General features: G+C 39.4%; 2 protein-coding genes across 4 annotated transcripts in view; one reads left to right on the forward strand and one right to left on the reverse strand.

Moving 5' to 3' along the window:
• TMEM184C (transmembrane protein 184C) overlaps nucleotides 1-10,814 on the forward strand; it is a 28,512-nt gene extending 17,698 nt beyond the window's left edge. Inside the window, exons 5-10 of the mRNA XM_006042852.4 lie at nucleotides 3,186-3,260; nucleotides 4,752-4,845; nucleotides 7,733-7,845; nucleotides 9,078-9,177; nucleotides 9,690-9,861; nucleotides 10,081-10,814. Coding sequence (XP_006042914.1) covers nucleotides 3,186-3,260; nucleotides 4,752-4,845; nucleotides 7,733-7,845; nucleotides 9,078-9,177; nucleotides 9,690-9,861; nucleotides 10,081-10,346 — 820 coding nt within the window. The 3' untranslated portion in view covers nucleotides 10,347-10,814. The remainder of the gene's footprint in view (nucleotides 1-3,185; nucleotides 3,261-4,751; nucleotides 4,846-7,732; nucleotides 7,846-9,077; nucleotides 9,178-9,689; nucleotides 9,862-10,080) is intronic.
• A 587-nt stretch (nucleotides 10,815-11,401) lies between these two features.
• Nucleotides 11,402-19,900, reverse strand: part of PRMT9 (protein arginine methyltransferase 9) — a 33,719-nt gene continuing 25,220 nt past the window's right edge. For 2 of the 3 annotated variants that reach the window (XM_006042853.4, XM_025268145.3), the window contains 3 exons: nucleotides 17,583-17,736; nucleotides 12,818-12,940; nucleotides 11,402-12,529 (listed from right to left, as the gene is read on the reverse strand). In XM_006042853.4, the coding sequence (XP_006042915.3) occupies nucleotides 12,314-12,529; nucleotides 12,818-12,940; nucleotides 17,583-17,736 (493 nt within the window). In that variant the 3' untranslated portion in view covers nucleotides 11,402-12,313. The remainder of the gene's footprint in view (nucleotides 12,530-12,817; nucleotides 12,941-17,582; nucleotides 17,737-19,900) is intronic. The other variant, XR_006545753.2, reaches the window with a different exon arrangement.

A 19,900-nucleotide genomic window follows, 5' to 3' on the forward strand; every position in this document is an offset into this window, starting at 1 on the left:
ACTCTAGTACTCTTACTTAGAGAATCCCATGGACAGAGGAGCCTGGCAGGCTGTAGTCTGTAGGGTTGCACAGAGTCAGACATGACTGAAGCGACTAAGCAGCAGCAGCCCATGTTAGTAAGGTCATGCTTAAAATCTTGCATGCTAGGCATTATGCAAACCAAGAACTTGTAGATACCCAAGCTGGGTTTAGAAAAGGAAAAGAAACCAGAGGTCAAATTGCCAGCATTCACTGGATCTTAGAGAAAGCTAGGGAATTTCAGAAGAACATCTACCTCTGTTTCATTGACTGTGCTAAAGCCTTTGACTGTGTGGACCATAATAAACTGTGGAAAGCCCTTAAGAGAGGTGGGAATACCAGAACATCTTACTTGTCTCTTGAGAAATCTGTATGCGGGTCAAGAAGCAACAGTTAGAACCCTGTATGGAACAACTGACTGGTTTAAGATTGAAAAGGGAGTACGAGAGGGCTGTCTGCTGTCACCCTGTTTGTTTAACCTGTAAGCTGAGCACATCATGAGAAATGCTGGGCTGGATGAGTTACAAACTGGAATCCAGATAGGCGGGAGCAATATCAACAACCTCAGATATGTGGATACCACCACTCTAAGTCACTTCAGTTGTGTCACTTCACTTCAGTTGTGTCCAGCTCTTTGTGACCCCATGGACTATAGCCTGCCAGGCTCCTCTGTCCATGGGATTCTCCAAGCAAGAATACTGGAGTGGGTTGCCATGCCCTCCTCCAAGGGACCTTCCCCACCCAGGGATTGAACCTGGGTCTCATGTCTCCTGCACCTGGGATTATATATATATATATCCTTAAAAACCAAAGCTTTCTCATAGCTTCTCCAATGTTAAAACTTTATAGTCTTTGAGTATTTGTAGTTTGAATGTGGCTCTTACCTGTGCTTGGGGTACAGGTGCTGCTCCAAATGTCCCTGCTAGTTGTTTACCTGTTTCTGTTGATGTTTTTCTTATGCTGTTTTTTTTGCCCTCATTACTAGTTTGGAAGTTATACTTTCTGTTTCTAGTCTTTAATCTTAAAAAAATAGATATCAGTTTGTATAGAATGTTTTTGTAATGCTTTTATAGATTTAACTACAGTGTAACAGTTAGTTCATTACTCCTCGCATCTCAGATATTCTATCTGGGATCATTTCCTTCTCTCTAATGTATGGTTCTTAAAATTTCTTGCAGCGTCAGCATAGCAGTGGCAGATGTTCTCAGATACACTTAATCCAAAAGTGTCTTTATTTTGCCTTCATTCTTGAAAGATTGTTTTGCTGGATGTAATTCCTTGTTGACAAGAATTTTCCACAAACATTGTGGAGATTTTATTCCACCCTATACTGGCATCAGTTGTTACTGTTAAGCCTTTACTTTCAATCTAGTTGTCATTCCATTATATTAGTAGGTGACCTGTCTTCAGCTGCATTTTTAAGACCCTGTCTTTGATATTTCGCAGTTTCACTATGGAATATCTAGGGGTTTTTTGGTTTTAGTCCTATTTAATGTACAGGGTGCCTCAGTCTGTAGCTTTGCGTTTCTGATCGGTTTGGAAAAGTTCTCAGCCATAGTCTCTTCTGAGTCTGCTCTTCTCTGCTCTTCCCTCACTTGGCGTGTGTGTTGGGCCTTCTGAGTCTGCTCTTCTCTGCTCTTCCCTCACTTGGCGTGTGTGTTGGGCCTTCCGAGTCTGCTCTTCTCTGCTCTTCCCTCAGTTGGCGTGTGTGTTGGGCCTTCTGAGTCTGCTCTTCTCTGCTCTTCCCTCACTTGGCGTGTGTGTTGGGCCTTCTGAGTCTGCTCTTCTCTGCTCTTCCCTCAGTTGGCATGTATGTTAGGCCTTCTGAGTCTGCTCTTCTCTGCTCTTCCCTCACTTGGCGTGTGTGTTGGGCCTTCCGAGTCTGCTCTTCTCTGCTCTTCCCTCAGTTGGCATGTGTGTTAGGCCCTCTGCGTCTGCTCTTCTTTGTGCCAGCATTGTTGCACTCTGGAAAATGTCTTCAGGTCCATCTTCCAGCTCATTAATTCTCCACAGCCTTCAAAGGTATCTAATTGACCAATGCATTTGCTTAGTTTCCTAGTGGTCTAAAGTTTGTTTTGACAATCAGTTCACAGAGCACTACAGGTGGGAGCACAGCGTGTGTGGCCCAGACATTGTCATCAGGAGTTCTTGCTGCGCCCCCAAGTGCAGCTCCCGGACCACCTCCCCAGGGGCACTCGGTTATCAGTGGGAGTGAACGACCCCGGCACAGAGAAGGCTCTCAGCATGTGGAACCCCATCAGCTTTTAATTCAGTCCTGGTAACTCCAGGCCTCAAGATGTGTGTGTCAGACTCATTCTTCTCAGTCTAGATGTAATTCTTAAACTAGGGCATTTATAATACATAGAATTGATGAAGGAGTGTTAAATAAACATTTGCCCTCAGAGCATCTTGGTCTTTTTAAGAAAGTTCCACAAGGCTCTCAGGTAGAGGGCCTTTTTTTTTTTTTTTTTTTTTTGGTGGTAGCTGTTTGGGGACTTTTTTGTTTTGTTTTTGTTTGTAGATTTTCCCCTACATTAAGTGAGCTCAGTGATTAAAAACTGTTTTATGCAGGATCTTTGTTTTGTTCTTGCAGAGTATCTAGTCAGTGATACTGTCTGGAATGATATATAATGGCCAAGCTTGAAAGGAAACTGAATCCTAAATGTAAATATTATTTTCTCAATACACTTCCATATATGCAAACCTACATGTAATTTATTTGTTACTTGGTTTTTCTTCCAGAAACACACAGGGACCCACTTCCATTCTTTTTGTTTCTGTTCTGTGCTGCACTACTCAGGAATTTGAAATTAGACATAAAAAGGGAAATCTTTCAGATGTCGTTGTTACATAATTTAAAAAACAGTATTTAAGTAATGTGTTTGCTTCCATCCACATTCTTCCCCAGTAGCCATTTAGAATGACTAAATTAAAAGAATTATTCTAAAAGGAGTAGATGTATGTATATGTATAATTGAATCACTTTGCTGTACAACTGAAACTAACACAACATTGTAAATCAACTATACTACGATAAAAAATAATTTTTAAAAATTAAACATAAATATGGCATCATTTGTCAAACTGATTTTAATTTGGGGGCTTTGGAGAAAACCTGATAGTATGAAATGAGTAATTCAAATGCTGAATTATTTTTCTTTGACAGAGTATTGCTGTTTAGATGCAAACTGGGTGTCTTACAATATACAGTCGTCAGACCATTCACCACCATCATTGCTTTGTGAGTACACAGAACGCACATTATTTTGTTTTTTTTTAATTCTCACGCTCTTACCTAAGTGAAACAACTGAGTAGAAAGCACGTAAAACTTGTTGCTTGTTTATAACACATCTAGTTTATAACACATCTATACATACATAAAAACAGTATGTATAAACCCTACTATGTTAGAATAAATAAGGTGACCATAGGAATGGTCCAAGGAATCACCATATAATTTTTTTTAAATAATATTCCCTGTAGAGATTTCTAGAAAGCATTTTCAAAATAGTCTTTTTCAAGTATGCACACAGCTTTACAGAAACATCTAGTACATGAAGTTGAAGTATGCCACTTGAGATTCATTACATGGCTTGATTTTCTAAATGAATACTGTATTTTAAAGAAGAAAACATATCTTTCCTTTTTAAAAATTCTGTCAAGTCTTAGCATTTGAGGTAAAACGGGGCGTCATTAAGCTGCCTGGTAAAAACTATTCCCTAAGAATGTAAGAGCATCAGATAGACTGTGTGTCTCATCTGCTTGTCACGCTAGCCTGCTGTCTGCTCACAAGAATGGGAAGAAAGCTGAAGGAAGCATCCAGCTCTTTATTCTGCTTTTGTGCTAGCAGTTCTTTAGCAGCATTTGCCTTGGAATTAAGATTAATTTACCTTTTTTTAAGGCTACTTTATTTCTCTGCTGTTTAGAAATTGGGTAACCAAACAAGTAAATACTCAGATCTGGGTTATCATAAAAGTTGCCTGCAAAACAATTTGGCAGAAAAAAATATAGTTTAGTTATAAACCTGCATTACATGTTTTTAAAATTAGGCAGCATCATTTTTTTTAATCTAATAATTACCCTTTCTAATTCAATGTTTTTGTCTTTTGGATTTATTTCAGATTGGAGGGATAATCATATGGTACATCTCTAGAAAAATGTTTTTAATTTTTGAACCACCTCTATGGCCAAAATCAAGTGATTATCTACAGAAACTTTGAAATAATCTTACTTCTAAATTTAAGTATTGGGGCTTCCCTAAGCGGGCCAGTGGTTAAGACTCTGCACTCCTACTGCAAGGGACATGGGTTCAATCCCTGGTCAGGAAACTAAGATCCCTCATGCCATATGGTAGGAGAAGGCGATGGCTCCCTACTTGGTACTCTTGCCTGGAAAATCCCATGGGCGGAGGAGCCTGGTAGGCTGCAGTCCATGGGGTCGCGAAGAGTCGGACACGACTGAGCGACTTCACTTTCCCTTTTCACTTTCATGCATTGGAGAAGGAAATGGCAACCCACTCCAGTGTTCTTGCCTGGAGAATCCCAGGGACGGCAGAGCCTGGTGGGCTGCCGTCTATGGGGTCGCACAGAGTCAGACATGACTTCAGCAACTTAGCAGCAGCCATGTGGTACAGCCAAATTAATTAATTAAAGTATTGCTATCAATGTTGTATTTTAAAATATATTTTTGACTTAGTTATTCATAAAGTCTGATTTTTACCATCTTTTTTAGAGTCTGTGAGTTACTTGGTATATATGATGAAGGGAACTTTAGCTTTTCAAATGCTTGGACTTACTTGGTTATCATAAACAATATGTCTCAGTTGGTAAGTAAATATTCATCTTAATTGTACTTAATTTACATCTATAACTAAAATTTTTTAGGGAAAGTTTCTTCTGGAATAAAGCTTAATTGTGACTTTAATATTGAACTTGATTTGTAGGAAGAACTTGAAGAAACTTTAAGTCTTTATACATATGCAAAGATATCATATCTGTTGATTATCTTGTGACTTATACATTGAATTTTTATGTAATGTGGCTCAGGGGCACAGTGGTTTTTTTTTGAACACCAAAACCATTTTGTATTGGGGTGTAGTCAGTTAACAATCTTGTGATGGTTTCAGGTGAATAGAGAAGGGACTCAGCCATACACATGCATGTATACATTCTCCCCCGAACTGCACTGAATTGTTGATTGTATTTTTTCATTGGTTCTGGTATTTATTGCATAGTTCTATGGATATGTCATTAATAAAAGCATAATGTCTCTCTTTAAAACAAAAATCCTAGGTATATTCAATAAAAAAATGTCTTACTGGTATATGACAGTGTAGGGTTTTAATAAAAGTGGGAGAGTAAAATTCTCTCATATATTTGGAATTGAAAATTGAGAATGCCAAGTTTTAAAAAATGTTATAGAAACTGAAATGAATCCTTTCAACTTAAGGTGCACTTTATTGAAAATCTTTTAATGTAAATGTTGCGATTTTTTAAATTGTAAGATAATTGCTTTACAATGTTGTGTTGGTTTCTTCCATACAACAACACAAATCAGCCATAATACACACAGACACACACACATCTTCCCTCTCTCTAGAGCCTCCGTTCCCCTCCTATCCCATCCCTCTAGGTCATCACAGAACACCATACTGTGCTCCCTGTGTTACACAGCAGCTTCCCACTTGCTAATTATTTTACACATGATTATGTATATATGTCAGTGCTACTTTCTCAGTTCGTCCTACCCGCTCCTTCCCCTGCTGTGTCCACAAGTCAGTTCTCTACATCTGAGTCTCTGTTCCTTCCCTACAAATAGGTTCATCAATACTTTTTCTAGATTCCATATATATGCATTAATATAGGATATTCATTTTTCTCTGACTTACTTCACTCTGTATAACCACCTGTGGGTTCATTCAGCTCACTACAACTGACTTTAATTCTTCCCTTTTTATGGTTGAGTTATATTCCACTGTATATATGTATCACATCTTTATCCATTTAATCTGTCGATGGACGTCTAAGTCGCTTCCATGTCCTGGCTATTGTAAATAGTGCTGCAGTGACCATTGGGATACACGTGCCTTTTTGAATTGTGGTTTTTCTCAGGGTATGCCCAGGAGTGGGATTTGCTGGGTCATATGGTAGTTTTAGTCCTAGTTTGTTAAGCATTCTCTATACTGTTCTCCATAGTGGCTGTATCAATTTACATTCCCACCAACAGTGCAGTAGGATTCCCGTTTCTCCACATCCTTTCCAGCATATATTGCCTGTAGTTTTTTTGATGATGGCCATTCTGATTGGGGGAGAAGGCAGTGGCATCCCACTGCAGTACTCTTGCCTGGAGAATCCCATGGATGGAGGAGCCTGGTGGGCTGCAGTCCATGGGGTCGCTAAGAGACACGACTGAGTGACTTCACTTTCACTTTTCACTTTCCTGCATTGGAGAAGGAAATGGCAACCCACTCCAGTGTTCTTGCCTGGAGAATCCCAGGGGCAGGGGAACCTGGTGGGCTGATGTCTATGGGGTCACACAGAGTCGGACATGACTGAAATGACTTAGCAGCAGCATTCTGATTGGTGTGAGGTGTGCTGAAAATCTTTAGTGCTTTCTCCAAAATAATAGTTTAGGTACAGTGGCATGCATGTGAGTTATTAGAGATTTATAATAAAAATTAAATGCTTGTGTATTCAGAGCTTTTCCACATGTTTGTATTTTCTGGAACCAACAATTCCATTTTGGGGAATGCCTCAAGAAATGGCCAGAAGTACTTTTGCTTTCACTATGTTTGTATAGAAGGCCTATTGTTTGCAAAAGCCTGGAAACAGTCCAAAGTCTAGTGATGAGAACTGGTTAAATATTCTGTGTCCTTCCATTGGTCAAAACATTAGGCAGTTATTTAATCAAATATATGGAAAGGGGTACTTTAAGTGGAAAAACATAAAGCAACAAAATTTTATACTTATGATACCTGTTAAAAACCATATTATGTGTAGAAAGGAATGGTTGGATGATGGGACTATGAACAACTTTATACTTAACTGCTTTCATATTCTAAAATATTATAAATAAGCATTTTATAATGGGGAAAGTAAACTTTTAGAAAAATGTTTATTGCTGTGCAATGCTAATTACAACTGATTTTTTTAAATAATTACTCTCTTGAGCTGCTAATTACCTTTAAAAAGTAAATTCAGCAGGATTAACACACTGCCCTCAAGAAAAATGGTCTCCCTGATTCCTTACTTTTTGATTTCACGGGCATAGTTTTACTGAAATAGTACTTATTTAACGTGTTCACTTACAAATAATCTATGTACAGTTAGTGGTAAGCTCAACCCTTATAAAATGAATGGTAACTTGTATATAAAAGCTGTTAATAAGCAGACAGTGTTTTTATTTTGGTTAAATGGGAGCCTTTTCTTCCATTCACGGCAGTCACTTCTTACTGTGTTTTTTTGTGGGCCCTGTAAATGAACAATTAAAATCATTTTCAGAGATGATGTTACACGTCTCTTCTGAGAAATTTCATATTGGATATTTGCATCCATAGTAAACTATTTAAAAGCCTCTTGTTAATCTAAAAGGAGCATAATAAAGCCTAGAAAATTTTGCCTGAAAAATTACTCTGTGCCAGGTCTGGTCTGTGATTTTGGTATTTCTAATACCGAATTTATTTATTCTTATTGAATATGTTTGATTGTTTCTAGTTCGCCATGTATTGTCTCCTGCTCTTTTATAAAGTGCTGAAGGAAGAGCTGAGTCCAATCCAACCTGTTGGCAAATTTCTTTGTGTAAAGCTGGTGGTTTTTGTTTCTTTTTGGTAAGTGTTGCTTTTTCTTGCATGTTGCCATTTTCTAAAGGGCAGTTTAATGAGAATTTGTAAGTCTTAATATGGAAGAGGAATTAAAATGTCTACTTCCCTTTTTAAAAGTTCATTCTTTTAGCCGCCCTTGCTTTTTCATAAATAATCAAATGGTCACCTAACATTTATAAGAAGAAAATAATTTGAGACACTAAATGTCAACACTAAGGGAATCATTAAAATAAGTCATGGTTTTTTCATATAGTAGAGTTTGGAAGATACCCATGATATAGAATACTTAATAATGTGAGAAAATATTCATTAGTAAAAATTTTAAAACAGACAAAACTGTTCATGGTCCCAGTTTAGTAAAGGGGGGTGGGTGATAGGGTCCTGGAAACAAATATACCAAATGTAACAATATACAAATAATACAAAGTGGGGGGAAGAAAAATCCTTGCAATCCCACCACCCAGAATGAATGACACTGTGCTCCACATCATTTATAAAACCACAGAAAGAGCGTCATACTATAAAAACCTGTAGAACTCAATGTTTAGTATACTGTAGTTATAGTTCTTCGTAAATACAGTGAGAATATAGTTTTGTTGTTACTGGGTTTTTTGCTTTTGCCATGCACAGTATTCTAATGTATGGATACAATTTTTTAATTAGTTTCTTATTGACATTTAGATTGTTCCTAATTTATTTTTTTACCATTACAAGTAATATGGAAGTGAATATTCTTGCATATAGATATATGAAACCTTATCTCATTTTAGCTGTTTAACAAGACTGGTTCCAAAAAAAAAAGACTGGTTCCAAAATGTTCTTTAAAATAATCTAAATAACCAATTTATGTGTGCATAAATTAACATTTAAGTATCTTTCCTTTATTTCATTTTAAATTCCTATTGTGTAAGGTGTTAGGCATGGTCTGTGTATAGGACCAACTTAAAATATGACGACTTATGCACACTTTCAAAACAAAAAAAGACTATAAACCAAGTCCCGAAGTTCTAAGAATACAAAATCAAAATTCATATAATGAAACTGTACTGGACGAGTCAGTGTGTAAAGCAGATGTATCTAATGCAGTTATACAGTGTCTTCGGGAATATGCTGAAAGGCAGGGTGGTCATGGGCCACAGGTTGTGCTGGGGTTTCACTTTTTAAATGGCGTATTTTTTAAACAACTGCTGGTTTTATGCTTGATATAGATTTGGCGTTTACCTTTTCCTAACATATAGGCAAGCAGTAGTTATTGCTTTGTTGGTAAAAGTTGGCGTTATTTCTGAAAAGCATACATGGGAATGGCAGACGGTAGAAGCTGTGGCCACAGGACTCCAGGTAAGCAGTGCCCTCTGACTCCCAGCAGAACTTTGCTTTGTTGCGCGTTTTTACATATTCTCTCCTGAACCTGACAGCATGCGCGTATGCAGGCTGTGGGGCTAGAGTTACCTCACTTTACACATGAGGGAACGGGGAACCCCACAAAAATTGGCCCAACTTCCTGGTTCTTCTACAAATTAGTAACAGAACCTAGATTTTGTTATTCCTACTCAATTTCTTTTTTCTGCATTTCTCCTCTAAGTCCTTGGATAGTGGAAGAGAATACATTGTACTTGGCCAAGAAATACCTGTGGTGATTGAAGTAGTACAAAATTGAGTTAAACTTCTGGCATTTTGTGTTTTTATGAAGAGGTCAAAAATCGTTATTTTGGAAAATGAAAATATGAGGACAGTCTTGTGAGGGAAAAAACAGCTGTTGATACATTTTTGAAAAGAGACATAGTGCTTTTTGCCTGCAAAACTAGATTTAAAATCCAGTATGGCTGATGATGATGTTGATGTTGTTGCAGGACTTTATTATCTGTATTGAGATGTTCCTTGCTGCTATCGCTCATCACTACACTTTCTCATATAAACCGTATGTCCAAGAAGCAGAAGAGGGCTCATGCTTTGATTCCTTTCTTGCTATGTGGGACGTTTCAGATATTAGGGATGATATTTCTGAACAAGTAAGGCATGTTGGTAAGTACCAGCCATTTTATTCGAATAGGCTATTGGAGTTCTCCTGTCCAGTCTGTAGAAGAAGTTTTTGAAAAGCCTTTGTGTAAATGGGTACCACAATAAGGCTCTCCAAATTGGGAGGGGGGGAAAGGAGCTTAACGTTTAGCATGGCAACATCTTAGTGGATTTAAAAATAACCTAACTATTGGCTAACTCGGACACTTTTATTTTACTTTAAAGGAAGGACAGTCATGGGACATCCTAGGAAAAAGTTTTTTCCTGAGGATCAAGATCAAAATGAACATACAAGCTTGTTATCATCATCATCGCAAGATGCACTCTCCGTTGCCTCTTCAGTGCCGCCCTCACCCGTGGGTCACTATCAAGGGTTTGGACACACCGTGACCCCCCAGACTACACCAACCACAGCTAACGCATCTGACGACACAGGTAACGATGCTGCAGGAGCGAGAGAAGAGTCGTCAGAGAAGCCCGTGGCCTCCTGAGCAGTGTGCAGCAGCAGACTGTGCTACTACCGTGTTACTTCACTACCTGGTGTCCCGTTGCTCAGGATCTTGTGCTTAGGACAAGCCATTAATGATGGAAAATTTGAACACAACGGCAAAAACCAGGTACAGCCACCGGATTTATACAACTAGGTTTTGTATATCACAAATAATCAGTCTAAATGTCCTAGACTTAGACTTAACACTACAGAGTATCACATACTCAACTGGTAGACAATGACTACTAACCATTCCTGACGTTACTTTATCAAGAGGAGGACATTTTAAGAAATCTGTGCTTCCTACCACTGCTGCATGAATACAATGCTCTGGAACTAGCAGAAAGTATAATTCAGAAATGCGAGTTAGTGGACCTCAATCATAATCATGTGCCATATATGCTTACCTAACAATTATTTCTCTATTTCTCAAATGAATGTCTTTCAATAAATGAGAATTTATCATTTATTTTCTGCAACCTTTTATGTCTCTTGTGATTAGAGGCACAGCAGAAAAACTTAAGCCCCCAAAATTAAAGGGTTGAAAATCATTTATCTACAATGAGAGATGCCTGTGTCTTACATTCCTACTAGGAGAAATGTCTAGGACCTAATCTATTAATCTTAAAACAACTACTGTCTAAAAAATCATTATCTGCACCAAGGCGAACAGATTAATAGGTTATCTAGGACTTGGAGATGAAAAGAATAAACTGGACGAAAGAGTGGAAGAATAAGAAACTTGTGATAGATAAACAGAGTCTGCTTTTCTTTAGGGCTACTAAAGGTGTCAGCAAATGTAAATCTGGGCTGAGTAGTCCTAACTGTTTATCAAACCACAGTCACAAGACTTGCACATACTCTCTGGGAGAAATTTACTACTTAGGTTAGATCGAGTTCCTCTAATTGTTAATCACAACCCCTTGCGCCTAACATTTTACACTGAAAATAAATATAGAAAGTGCCAGAGCAGTATGTTGCAAATAGCAAGGGCAAGTATTTATTTCTCAAAATCTATGCTTTATATATTTAAGCACACACACAGGTACACAGTAATTAGGTACAAAGTTTTTATTGTCTATTATAAACGAAACATTTCTACTGAAAGTTAAGTTGGGCAGTATAACCCTAAAGGCAAGGAGAACAGGCAGTGTGGAGAGAAGGAAGGTACATCTTATTTTCTGCGTGGCTCACCTACAGAGCACACAGTATATACAAAGCACGATAATCTTTATTAATCTCCCTATTTCGGGTCTGGACTAATTTTTTTTTTTTCTACTGTGTATTCACATCAAAACCTTTAAAAATACTGGTTTAGGTTTAACCCTTTCTGAATTTATCAGCTTTAAAATTTTTCTTTGCCAAAGGCAGACCAGGAAAAATGCTGCCTCCTAAGATTTCTTTTGTCCTTCTTTTACCCTGTAATTACATTTAGGCTGTAGCTTAAAAGTCTTAACACAAAACTGAGAAGGTGGCTCAGAAGTATTTCAACATTTACAAGAAGCAAGCTGAGAATTTACAGGTAAACATAAACCCTCAATCTTCAGTGGAAACCAACTTTTTGAGGTATCCTCACCAAAAGTTCAGATTTAAGGAAAATAGCCAAGATGTCTAAAAAATGGATAAGAGACTCAAAATTCCTTATCTTTACAGCTTTAGAGTACAGACTAACAAGTTTGGCAAATTTTAATTATAATAAGTAAAACCAAGCAATAAAAAGTTCTTAATTTGAAAAATTAATGACAGCCTTTGCCAGAAAGGAAGTCTGCAGTAAGATTTTTGTAATAATGCTACTCTTTAGTTAGGGTCTTTAAATACACTTTATTAATGTCAATGTTTTAAAAATATTTGACCATTTCAAGGACTAAAATACACCTGCATTTTATGGTTACAATCCCACTACTAATTCAGACTAGAACTGGAAACCCACTGCTCTGCTTCCACACTTTTTCATTAGACGTCTGCTCTTCATTGCTTTATGGTGATGCTGACGTTGCTTTTGTGGTGCTGGATGCTGAGTACAAGTTCGTCTCCCATTTCCACTTGGATGGGATTATCTAAAACAACTGCGGCCTGCTTCCAGTGAGAGGCTTCACTCGAAGTATCTAACCTAATCTCATTGTCGAGGTACATATGATACCAAAATGGAATGGCGGTCACTTGTCCAGATTTACAAATGCGTACCTATGAAAATTAAGAAATCGCAAGAATTTCATCAGATGGAGTAGACCTGGATAAGTCTTTGTCTTTTTAGTAAGATTTAGATCCAAATTTTATAAAGAAATACATTTAATCACCCAATTCAAATTAATACCAACCTATTCTAGTCACTGATATTTACCCAAACTCAGGTCTGCATACTGTTTAGAAAGTAACATTTAAATTCAAAGAAAGTGGCTAAAGCTATTTTAAGTATGTAAGGTATTACATAATTTAAGATAGTTCTGAATATGACAAGAATAACCATTTTACCTTTACTTCTCTGTTAGAGGTGTTCAGATATGGCGTCATTAAGTCTAGTCTTAAGAGTTCCACTGGTTTACTTAAAGGTATACAAGGCAATGAGGACAGGTCCAAAAATACACGTACAGGTACCTAAACAAAGTATAAAATTTTTGCTTTTAATTCAGTCCTTTTTGTGACCCAAGTTTCTTGTTTTGTACTTAGCTCAATGATATGGTGCTTTTTATATCAATAACCTCATTTGCCACATCAACCTTAAAGCAAAAAAAGAAAGACTTCCACGATTCCAGTTGTATAAGAAGAATGAACAAACCAAGTTCTAGGTTTGTTAAATAATTTTCTATGATTTCAATTATCTGTAGATTCTTTGCTTGGATAAAAGCAGATTAAACAGCTCCCAAAACTGTTAAACAGGGATGTGCTTATGTGTAAAGATGAACTACTAAGCAAACAGCACAACATTAATTATTATACTATTTAAGAAAATATGCCAAATTCTACTGAACAATAGTAGATTTCATTTTGAAAATTGTTTATTATCTAGAAGACAGTGGTTCTCAACTTTGCAAATTATGATTAAAAAAAAAAAAAATCAATCACTTCCTTAGTGGCTCAGACAGTAAAGAATCTGCCCATAATGCAGGAGACCTGGGGTCTATCCCTGAGTCAAGATCCCCTAGAGGAGGGAATGGCAACCCACTCCAGTATTCTTGCCTAGAAATTCTATGGACAGAGAAGTCTGGCAGGCTACAGTCCATGGGGTCACAAATAGTGGGACATGACTGAGCAGCTAACACTATGATGAAATCTGTTGCATCAGTTTTAGTAACAACTGAGAAAGTGAAAGTTGCTCAGTCGTATCCGACTCTCTGTGACCCTATGGGCTATACAATCCATGAATTCTCTAGGCCAGAATACTGAGTGGGTAGCCTTTCCCTTCTCCAGGGGATCTTCCCAACCCAGGAATCGAACCCAAGTCTCCTGCACTGCAGGTGGATTCTTTACCAGCTGAGCCACAAGGGAAGCCCAAGAATACTGGAGTGGGTAGTCTACCCCTTCTCCAGTGGATCTTCCCGACACAGGAATCGAAGCAGGGTCTCCTGCATTGCAGGCAGATTCTTTACCAACTGAGCTATCAGGGAAGCCCTTAGTAACAATGAAACCTTCCTATTAACTTTTAGCCTTCTCATTTGAAATAGAGGAGAAGGTGATGGCACCCCACTCCAGTACTCTTGCCTGGAAAATCCCATGGACAGAGGAGCCTTGTGGGCTGCAGTCCATGGGGTCACTAACAGTCGGGCCTGACTGAGCAACTTAACTTTCACTTTTCACTTTCATGCACTGGAGAAGGAACCGGCAACCCACTCCAGTGTTCTTGCCTGGAGAATCCCAGGACGGCTAGTGGGCTGCCATCTAAGGGGTTGCACAGAGTCGGACACGACTGAAGCGACTTAGCAGCAGCAGCAGCACTTGAAATAGAAAGGAAACTTGTTTTAAAAGTGCCCTCTTAGGGGTTCCCTGGTGGCTCAGTGGTAAGGAATCCGCCTGCCAATATAGGGAACACAGGTTCAATCCCTGATCTGGGAAGATCACACATGCTGTGAAGCAACTAAGCCTGTGTGCCCCAACTACTGAGCCTTTGCTCTAGAGCCCGTGTGCCACAACCATTAAGCCTACATGCAGCAGCTGTTGAAGTCCAGGCACCCTGGAGCCCATGCTCTACAACCAGAGAAGCCACCGCAATGAGAATCCCACACCCTGCAACTACAGGGTGGCCCCTACTCTCCCGCACAGCAATGAAGATCCAGTACAGCCAAATCAATAAAAGTGCCCTGTGTGCTTTGAGTAATAGAGTAGAGAACAGCTGTTTGCAGGGAAACAGGACACAGATCCATCCACCTCTCCCTGGGCATCCCACCTTCCCTACCCGTAAAACAGCACTGCCATGCTCTTGCCAGGACTCCTGCCCTGTGTCACTCTCATAACCTGCACGCTAACCCTCACAAGCTGCATCCATCCCTCATCATCTGTCCTCATTTCTGTTTCTCCAGCAGCCTACTGGCTTCTCCTGTCATCGTTGCCAATCTTCCTAGATTTCCAATCCAGAGCTCATCACTTTGTGAGTTCTCTAGAACTTAGTTCTCGACTCTATATTCTCTTTCTACACATCCCCAAAGTGCTTTCATCCCAGTCTTATGCTTTAAACATCTGCCAAATCTGACTGCCGAATTTATATCTCTAGGCTAGCTATTTCTCTGAATTCTTATCCAACTGTTTAATGAGCCCATAAAAACACAAGCACAGCCTGACCCTCCTGCTATTTTCCCCTTATCAGTATATGGTAACTGTCCTTCCAGGCGCTTCCTCATACCCCAGGTCCAATCTGTCACAAAACCTACCTTCAGAATACGCCAGCAGTCTGAACTGTGCACCACGTCCATTGCTACCACTCAAGTCTAAGCCACTCTCACCTCTCCCCTGGATTATGGCAATAACCTCATGCCTTTGCCTGGTGGCTACAGTGGTCTCCAACACAGCAACCACAGCAAGCCTTTCAAAACAAGTCACACCTTATCCCTCCTCTGGCCAATACCCTCCAGTTTTTCCCCACCCCTTTCAGAGTAGAAGCCAAAACCCCACGATCCCTATAGGAGGCTCCACAAGATCTGGCTCCTGATACTTTTCTTACCACATCCTTCACCTGACTCTTCCTCATGGTTTCTGCCATTTTTGAGAACTCCAATCATGCTCTGTCCGCAGATCTTTGCACTCGCTGATCTTTGGACTTTTATATGGTTTGTTTCCTGATTTCTCTCTGATCTCTGCTTAAATATCACTAATTATCCATGAGTCCTTTCCATAGGCATTACCTAAATAAAATAGAATATCCCATACCTCCAACTCCATTATCCTCTAACCTCACTTCTCATTACCTATCATACTAATCTTTTCACTCCTTTGTTTACTGTCTGTCTCGTTTATTTACAATCAATTTGAATACCAGCTCCATGAGAGAAGAAACTTCTAATTTCATAACTATATTCCCCAAACCTAAAAGAGCACATGGAGTCTTAGACATTTGTTGAATGAATAAATTTCTGCTGTTTTCTGTATCACTTTTTTTTAACCTCTCATTCTGTCTTGTTGGTTCACTCGGTTGTCAGCGTAGTAGTCAGCTCATCATCACGTTAGATGGGAGAAGGGCAGGGCAACCCACTCCAGTTCTTGCCTGGAGAATTCCATGGGCAGAGGAGCCTGGCGGACTACTGTCCATGGGGTCACAGAGTCAGACACGACTGAGTGACTAACACATTCATACAGTAAGTGGGGCTTACAGGTGGCTCATGGAAAAGAATCCACCTGCCAGTGCAAGAGATGTGGATTCGATCCTTGGGTCGGGAAGATCCCCTGGTGGAGGAAATGGCAACGCACTCCAGAACTCTTGCTGGGAAAATCCCATAGACAGAGGAGTCTGATGGGCTACAGTCCATGGGGTTGCAGAGAATGGGGAAAGCCTGAGTGACTGAGCCCGCACACCACAGAGGAGGAGACGAGACAATAGCTCAGAAAATGAGTGAGCGGACTAGGAAAGGTAAAACTGCCCAGCGAGTTTATGGAGCCTCCTGAGGTGACTGGTCATACGTTGAGGCCACAGTCAACATGCTCAGCTCCGGGGGTACCGGTGTAGAGAAGGCAGAAAGTTGGGTTTAACCAAGGTGGGACTGCCCCAGGCCAGCAGAAAAATGGCAGGGAAAAGATACATGAAAAATGTATCGACTGTGGAATATAAGCTGTTGAGGATTTGAGGTGGGAGGCAGGGTGAAAAGATGGCAGGATTAAAATATTGTAGATTCTGATGGAATCAAAGAACTGTTGACATCAGGATCAAAGAAAAGCTAGACAGTAGAAGGTGGTATTTTTGGACTACAAACTTACACTTAGACAGTAGAAGGTGGTATTTTTGTACTACAAACTTAAACTTATGTCTTCTGGTAAGTACGTTTTCTTTATTAAACTCTCCAAAAAACTGAGATTAAATAAACTCCAAAACTTTAGCCTGCTCTGAAAAAAATCATTTCCTCAAAAAAATTATATTTGTTGAGCAAATACTGTTCATGCAAGATCTAACAATGCATGTTCAAGAGCTCACTACCACCTATAGGCTTTAGATATCACTCCTTTAATTCAGTACTCAACACCCCACTTCCCAAAGTGCTGTTCTGGCTTACTCAGAAGATTCCACCTCTTCCCAACCCCAAGCCTCTTCCCTAGACATTCCATCCACTCCACAATTACAACTGACAAATTCTACTTTGCTGCTGGTACTTTTGCCAGCACTTTATCCTTGTTTTCCGCGCCCCTTTTCCTTGAGCTCCTACACTCACTCCTGCTCCCTGCGATCTGAATGCCCGGACATGAGCTGCTCCCGCCTTCCCCTGCCAGCCTCCAGTCTCAGTGTGATTAAGGGCTCATGTTGAGAACAGAGGTCTCCTGGTGGCTGCTTTTTTAAGGCAAGGATCATAATTTTTCATAAACCCAGTACCCTATTTTCATTTACAACATTGGTTCAGAACAAGAGTTGTAGGCTTCTGTCAGGAACAACAGAATTGTTGGCTATACTAACCCCAAGGTTTGATTTTTACCACTAGTAAGTTCCTTGGCTCTAGAAAACAGTACCAGAGCAATCCAGTTAAACACAGTGACTATAAACCTAGAGAGAGAGAGAGACTGTGGGTGACGGCCACCGGGCTGAACTTCTGTTGGAAACGCTCACCTGAAACTGGTTAATAAAAGGCGCTATGTTGAAGCCAAGAGTTCGTTCTGAACCCTGCACGGCACTCTCCTCCATCAGAGTCTGCGATTCCACGAGCAACCCAAACATCAGCACGTACTGGGGAAAGATCTTGCCTCCAGACTGTAGCAAACACCTGGAGGAAGGACAAATGCTTTAAAAAGCATCTTGATGCCCTACATTTTATAAATATCAGTAACTAAATCATTGGGGATCTAAGACAGTATACAGTGTAATGGTCTTTAGACTGGTAGCTGGCTGGTAGTTCACAATGGCAGACTCGTAGACCCCCCTGAAAAGTAACCAGTGAGCTGCATGAGTACAAGTTTTCAGGTTCAGGAAGAGTCATCAGTGACTATTAAAACTAGAGGCTGAAAGTTTAATTAGGACAAGGATATTTAAAAGTCTCAAAGTTTCACCCCCATAAATGACTTATTACAAAGGGAAAATAGCAACTAAAGAGTGGAAAAACCTGATGGATACAACTTAAACCAACTGATCTAAATTCACACCCACAGATCTAGGATAAAGCAACATATATGCCTCCTAATGTGACCAAACTTGTGTGGTCTCTAAAATGAATAGTCTGACTCTAGTAAGAAACATGAGGAACCTTTTACAAAATAAAAGGCCTCCACTTTTCAAAACTGTGAATGTCATGAAAGACTGAGGAGCTGTTGCAGAACAAAGGAGACTGAGACTAAATGCAGTGTGTGACCCTGGACTGAATTCTGGACCTATGAAGGGCATTCCTGCCACAAACGGTGAAATATCTGAGTGAGACTGTTTCCCTTAGATATCAGTACTATAACCATAGAGATTTCCTCATTTTGATAAGTGTGTGATGATTGTAATGTCCTTTTTCTTACAAAATACACACCGAAGTATTGAGGGGTACAGGAATATGGTATCTGAAGCTTAAAGTGTTCAGAGAGAATACTAAAGCATATGTGGCAATATAGTAACAATCTGTGACCCTGGATGTAGGGTTCATGTGTGATTTTTTGTACTATTCTCTAACGTCTCTGTAAACTTGAAATTATTTCAGAATAAAAAGTTAAATACTCTGAAAGGAAAAAAAAAGTGATTAAAAATCCAAATACTCTAAAGTATATGAATAAAGGGCTAACAAAACAGCTTCTCTTCCTACATTATCCTGGATTCACTTTCTGTTTCCCTGGAAATTCTATAAAGGTGGAATGTCAGCTGAGTTATCAACAACACTGCTTATGATGACAAAAGAAAAGTTTTTCCATGTTTCTTAATGGGTAGATGCACGTGGACTAAGAAAACTATAAACTAGAGACGCCTGATGGGAAGGTACACCACCTCTGGGCTTCCCTGAGTGGGGGTAACTTGTAACCACGTGTTCCTATTGCTAGAGCTTGGAAGCTATGCCTATGGGAGAAGTTCCCATCTGAAATATGAGGCTCTTAGGCCAAGGCAGTGCCCACGCCCACATATACAGTCTTGTTTCCGCAGCCCTGAGCTCTGTGGGAGGTGTGAGAGCAGTGCGGGGTGGGGTCCGGGGCGGGGGGCGGGGGGTCTCCTGCTGCCATCAAGTGAACCAGACGTGGAGGATACTCTAAGGTACTTTAATCATTTGCCACATTTGAAATCAAATGTTAAATCCCTCATCCTTACTGAACAATCCAAATCGGTTTCCACTTGAACTCCTAGACAGCTGGACTGCATACTCTCATATATACCTTTCATAGTAAGCTTTTACTCTTAAATATTTCTAGTCAGTAAGGATCTATTTATAAAAATACAGGACAAAGTTTCTGACCAATACATTTGTGCATACCTAAAAAATTAGTTCCTATAAGTTTCTAAAATTGTTTGCTATGCAGTTTTCCTGAATAGATCATTAAAATCTTGACAAACTATAAAACATCACATTCCTCAAAACCACTTTGGCACTTCAGCTCTTAGTTTAAAATTATTTTAATATTAATTCTGTTTTTACTAAACTGATTATCTCAATGATTTAAAATGATCTAAAAGCAGAATATCAACTGAATAACAGTCAAAAGACATGGCAACTAAATGTAATACAGACCCCTTGATTAGAACTCAACTGGGAAGGAAAAAAGCAATAAAGAGTATTACTGGCATAAGCAGGGAAAATTTTAATACAGACTATCTGTTAAATAATAGTATTTGATCAGTGTTAAGCTTCCTGAGTGTGGTCATCTTACTACGATATGCAGGGGAAAGCCCTTGTTCTAAGGAGACATGTGCTGAACTGTTAAGGGGGAAGGTAAGGAGGCCAACAACCATCATATGGTTCAGCAGAG

This window comes from Bubalus bubalis, chromosome 17, assembly GCF_019923935.1.
Source record: "Bubalus bubalis isolate 160015118507 breed Murrah chromosome 17, NDDB_SH_1, whole genome shotgun sequence".
Lineage (NCBI taxonomy): Eukaryota > Metazoa > Chordata > Mammalia > Artiodactyla > Bovidae > Bubalus > Bubalus bubalis.